The sequence below is a fragment of the Oryza sativa genome, chromosome 2, assembly GCF_034140825.1.
Source record: "Oryza sativa Japonica Group chromosome 2, ASM3414082v1".
In the NCBI taxonomy this organism is placed as follows: domain Eukaryota; kingdom Viridiplantae; phylum Streptophyta; class Magnoliopsida; order Poales; family Poaceae; genus Oryza; species Oryza sativa.
The window spans coordinates 12,776,805-12,783,169 of NC_089036.1; the positions used below are offsets into that span (position 1 = coordinate 12,776,805).

Below are 6,365 nucleotides of genomic sequence, written 5' to 3' on the forward strand. Positions count from 1 at the left end.
ATAGATCAGGAAAATTTTCAACGACGTACAAGGAATTGTCTCAATTTTTAAACATGAATTCCATTCAGTTTTTCACGGTTACCATGTGATAGCCGCGTTAACGTGGAGTGCCAGTAACCTCAACCCCTACCCCTACATACAGTAAGGTAAACCCTGCTCCAAACTGATTACCGGCAAGTTATTTGTCGTTTCTTAAAACTGTGATCCCCGGGTTTGAATTCTGAAACATAGAAAAATGAAATAACTCGGATCAAATGGCCAGGGGAAACAGACATCGGTGAGCAGATTTTAGAGGATAGTTCTCAATCTATGGCAAGAAAAGCGAAATAAACAACCTTTATTGTGTCATTCAAAAACAGCTATTTCACCAGCCCAGCTACATGAAGCAATCACATTGGGAATTACTGGGTGGTATGCAACGTCAGTACATGGTTCTTTAAATGCCTGTATTTTACTCAAAAGTCTCGACGATTTATAATCGTAAAAATAGATACAACCATCGGATGAACCAGATGTAAGTTCCTTCCCGCTAAATGAAAAATTGCACTTTATCGGGAAACCCCACACTCCATGTCCTTCATACCGCATATACTTGTTTAGCTTGAATGGTGACTTTGCTGAAAAGATTGCAATGTAGTTACCGTTGGATTGAGCAACAAAAGAAGCTTCAAATGGGTGATATCTTACACAAGGACAGGTATATGCTTCTGTATAAACCTGCCATACAGAATGCCATTTGTGTCAAGCTTCAGTGCATTCAGTGTTTACACTTCTGTATAAACCTTTTTTAATATTTGTTAGTTCGAAATATTATTCTCTAATTCAAAGTTGTCAATATTGAAAAGTGCTTTCTAATCAACACGACAGCATACCTTCTTGATTTCAAGTAATAAATTATTAGTATGCAGAGCAAATAGCATATTAGCATGATTATCATAACTGTAAGTTGACAAATTCATCATAAACATTAGCCCATAAAGTATTACGGAGTAGTACACATTTCCATACCAGTGAGACACGCATACCAACATATCAGGCATCTATAAGAATTTGGGGAACAAAATGGAACTGGTTTTGTTATGGAATGAATATGAAGCAACATCAAGCAAGGCACCATGGCATATTAAAACTATAAAAAAGGGTATTGAACAAAATTCAACATGCTCCACCTTCATATGCACAGATAAAGTCATACTTCCTCGCTAGTGTACATCTTGAACTTCTATATTTGAAGCTATAGCTATCATAACAGAGTAATTCAAGTGAAGCTTACATGAGCAATCAGAGACATGCATGATTAGCAAGTAATCAAATTGCTTACTAAATTAAGGATAAATATCTCTTCTGTTTTTCAAACTGCTGAAGTATGCATACATATGAATAAGAATGGGAAAAGATCCTCAGTGAAAAGAAGATAATTTGCTATGTACAAATAGTTATCAATATAAATTAGTAACCTATTACCTGGTTAGATAAAGGAACTTGTCGCAGGGTATCCCATATAATTATAGAATTCTCACTAACATTACTTCTGGATGTGTCTGTTGAACAGATAAACTGTTTCCCATCAGAACTGAATTCAATGTCAAGGATGGTGCCAAGATTTCTTTGATATTCTTTAGTCACCAAACCACTCCGAATATCCCATAGTCTAAGAGAACCCTTGGACCCACCAGACAGGAACAGGTTGGAGTTACTTGGATTGAACTTGATGACCTCCACAGCCTGATCCTCCTTGAACACCTTAATTTCTTTCCCTTCCTCAACATCAACTAACCGTAAGGAGCAATCAAATCCGCCAGAAAGCAAAGAGAGCCCATTAAGGGACCACCTCACATCCTTCACAGCAGCGGTATGAAATTTGAAAACACGAGCAGTAGTATTTCCTTTATTCCATACATTAAATACATGAATTGTATGGTCCATTCCAGCAGAAGCGAGAAGATGTGCTGTAAATGTTCTTCCTTGTGAGTTTTTACTGACTTAATATTCTAATAATTTATTAAAAATACTATGCATAATCATATTGCGTATTCCGTATGTAAAGGAGTCTTCATCTAAAAAACTAGGTGATACCCCGCGCTTTGTTGCGGGATTCATGGATAAGTATATGTTAAATATTGTCGAAATGATAAAAGTTGAAATGTTGAGAAAATAATGTGAGGAAGATGATTTGACACATACTTGTCGATCTCTATAATATAATATTGTAGATGATGTGTCATTCTTGCATGGGATTTAAAATAGGCTAAATAGTAATTGCTAGTGAGTGAAGATGTGGCATGCTTGCATGGGATTTTAAATGGGCTAGAATAGTAATTGCTAGTGGGTGATGATGTGGCATGCTTGCATGTTGAGATTTAGCTTCTAATAATTGTTAGTGGGTACCAACTATATACAAAGTGTAGATGAAGTAATATTTCTTTTGTTAGCATACACAATTTATGGAGATGAAAGTTGCCTTCAACTCATCCCATGGATGGTGCATCTCTTTTAGATGTAATCATTAGGAGTGAACACCTTAATATAAAACAACAGACATACAAAGGAAAAAAGTATTACTATAGCTATCACCTTAAGCAACACGAAACTAATATTTACTTCTGATATATGTATAACACCTCTAAAAAAATCTGTATAACAAGAGTATTTGTGTAACAATCAGCAATCTACACATACACATCATTCGAGTCTAACAAGGCAGGAGGGCAAGGGAAGATGGAGCTGACACGAAGGCTACACCATGCACAGACCAGCGAGACAGTAGACAATGCTAGCACCCTATAAACATCTACTCCTCCCACTCACTACATTTTGGGAGAGCGCATGAAAAAAAGACCAAACTATATGACCACTACCCCAGCTTAATTGGAGGTTCTATAGCAAGCTTGACCTACATAGATAATTGATCAGAAGTCCCTTGGGACTCCAGAAACCAGGAGACCACATCACTAGAGATGGATCACCATCTGTAGGTTATGGAGTGCACAATTGTTAAGATTTGTATTTGTTATTAGAAAAGATAATAAGTACATTGTCCCTATCTTCTCTTTGTTTACTTTGTATACTTTGTCCAACAGTGAACATCCTACAAATATAAGAAAACAATTATCCATGAATTTACCTATCTATCATGTGGTTAACTGGCAGTTATGACTGAGCCAAGGTTTCATCTCATCTCAAAAAAAATATTGATTGGAACCAAGACCATGCATCCAAATGATACATATACACGTGCTTGGAAGTTATGTGTAATTTACAATTTCTTAAATGTCACTTGTGCTAAATACCTACTAAGCTGCACATTATTTAAAACATTCAGAAGCTGTACAAAATCAAACACGAAGAGCATGTGGGGTTAACAATTAACAGTGTCAATGTATATAGGTTTTCAAAACATTCATATCTCTCCAGTTAAAAAAGCAAACGTTTTTAAGCTGTGAAATGGTTTAGTCCTCTCAGACCAACAGTATTACCAAAGAGAAAAGAAATACAAAAGCATCCTAACTGACACAAGAGTTTGATTAGTTTTTGTGCACATCTACTACTTTAAGACCAGATACACTATTAAAAACATCAACATTGACCCCAGAAAGTTTGTCAAGCAAGTTGGAAAGTTCATACTCATGTTTCAAAGAAGAAAATATTGGTGTTTTCTTAGATATAGAAATTACTTTGGTGGTAAAATTATAGACATTATTCACCATAACCATACCATTAACTTTGCAAAAGTCAATACCATGGCATGAAGTGCACATGCATTATTAGTGGTTATCACTTATCACAAAAGTTATGAAATGTTTTTATATTAAATTGTCCGGACCTCAAAAGTTAAAACATCTTATTGTCCCAGAAGCCAGAATGAAAGATTCCAACATTTTTCCAACATATTCTAATGCAGAAGTCCTAGAACTGAGAGATGTCTTAAGTGTATATTTACTTTTGATAAATATAAGTAAAACTGAGACGTGAAACTGTAAAATAATAAATACTGACCATGACTTTGTGACCAATCTACACAATTGACTGCTTTGGTGTGACCCGTCAAAGAGACTGAGAGCTTCAAAGGCATCCTCCTGGTTGATCCAGGTTTTGTTTGGCATCGTAAAGAATGAAAAATATCAGCTCGCAAATTTGAATCAGAGATAGATCCAACAACTGGAACAAAATGTACAGAACACATGAGCAAGTCATACAAAAACCTTTCAAGGGAAAAAAATAAATTATACGTGTTTAACTTCTTAAAGCCCTAAACCCATCATCAATGATAATAGATCAACTGCAGTATTAAGTATAAAATAGGACTTTGGTTTATGGCAGAATTTCAATTGGCATTTGCCCAAAATGTCACCACAGGTATCTACATTATGGTTTCAGGTTAAGCCTTCTTAGAAATCGAGATAAACAAGATCAACTGCATTTAAGATCTCTTATATTGTTTTAAGTCAGTTTGCCTTGAGATTGATGACACAATAATCTCCTGAAAAACTCAGTTGAACATATGGTGAACCCCTGTTACCAATCTATGCAGCTAATCACGCCCAATCCAAAATTGGCATTCAGATGATGGACTTTTACTACAACAGATCAGTTCATGGGCAAGAACACAAGAGGGGTGAAAGGGTAGCTTATCGTATTGTATCCTTTGCAATCATGGGCCAAAGATCCTCACCAGGAGAACCAAACTGAGCTGCCGCCGATGGAGGAAGCGGTGACGAGGAATCCACGGGAGAGCTCGACGCGGCCATTAGGGCCCGCTCCCTTTTGGAGACGTACCTGCCGCTAGCGGTGCTAGCAGGCGGCGGCGCGGCGCGTGGCCTGGCCGGTTGAGGGATGGGGTATGGAGGAGGTGGTGGGAGGTATGGTGGAGGCTCCCACCGCGGCCGCTTCGGTGGAGGTCCAGCGGCGGAGGCGTAGCCCGTCGCGGCCCAGCCTGGAGTAGGGGTGGCCTCGGCGCCGTCGTCGTCGTCGTCGGAGGTGGCACCGTAGGCCGCGGAGAGAAGATCCATCGGCGACTAGGGTTTCAGTGCGAAGACACGGCGAGCGGCCCACGCGTGTGTTTGGGCGCGGGGAGGTGGAAGGAGAGGCGCGTGCGCGGTGCGGAGAGGGGATGGCGAGGGCGAAGCGAGGCGAAATGGAAGGAGGCGACAGGGTGGGTGGGGGATATGGAGGAGGAGCGGATGGGGGAGGGGAGAGCCGACGACCGCGATGCGGGGGAACCGGCGGTGGCGCTGTAGGCAGCAGCAGCATCTTACGGCGGCGGGGAAGGGAGAAGGCGACGGAGAGGCCGAGAGGGGGGAGATTCAAGGATGTTTTGTTTTTTTTTACTAGAAAAATGTTTGTAAAATTCAACGGAGTTGCTAGAAATATGGTGTCATATGCTACAGTCGATTTTTTTAGCCACTTATATAGTAGTTGCACCTCATTTACATCCCACTTACATATGTAATTAGTATGTAATTTTCGAATTTACATATATATATAATTTTAGTACTTACATATGTAATTTTGAGACTTACATTATAAATACACTAAAATTACATATGTACTTTAGGAACTTACAACGTAAATATATGTCGACTATTTTTTGATAAAAAATATGGCGCCATAAATATAGCTACACCCAAATTCAATATGTGAATTAGCTTAGATATATTTTTTTTAAAAAAAATCATGAGCTGTAATTAGAGTCCGATCATCTCAAGTTAGAATGCAATTTTTTTATTTAGATTTCTTATACGACTCCTTCTGTATTTTAAAAACGAACGAATTTAAAACCCAACTTAAATACGGATATGTATTTTTAAAAGTTAACGAACTTAGAAACGACTCATACACGAATGACGTACCAAATACCGGCAAAAATATTTTTCAATTTTTATAATAGTAGAGATTACTAGAAAAAGATGCTCGTGCATTGTAACGGGTGAAGGCTATTTTAATATTATTATTATTATACAGTTTAGTTATGGTAAAATTCATTGTGAGGATTCGCTTTGATATATATTTTTATAGAAAATCATGGGCTGCAATTAGAAGTCCGATCGTTTCAAGTTAGCATGTGAGTTTTTTTAAGAGATTTCTTATACAACTCCTTATATATTTTCAAAAGCAAACGAACTTAAAAACCGACTCAAATACAGACGAAACTAACTCATACACGGATGACGTACCAAAGTACTGGCAAAAACATTTTCAATTTTTATAATAGTAGAGATTACTAGAAAAAGATGCTCGTGCATTGCAACGGGTGAAAGCTATTTTAATCTTATTATTGTTATACAGTTTAGTTATGATGAAATTCATTGTGAGGATTCGCTTTGATATATATTTTTGTTGAAAATCATGGGCTGCAATTAGAAGTC

The 6,365-nt window shown here is 37.9% G+C and overlaps 1 protein-coding gene across 1 annotated transcript; it reads right to left on the minus strand.

The window, feature by feature from the left end:
- Positions 1–310: 310 nt before the first annotated feature.
- LOC4329163 (uncharacterized) lies at positions 311–5,277 on the minus strand. Its single transcript, XM_015767515.3, has 4 exons — positions 4,673–5,277; positions 3,997–4,158; positions 1,465–1,949; positions 311–717 (listed from the first exon to the last, which is right to left on the minus strand). Exons 1-4 carry the CDS (start codon positions 5,007–5,009, stop codon positions 346–348), a joined length of 1,356 nt encoding a protein of 451 aa, XP_015623001.1. The 5' UTR covers positions 5,010–5,277; the 3' UTR covers positions 311–345.
- Positions 5,278–6,365: the final 1,088 nt, after the last annotated feature.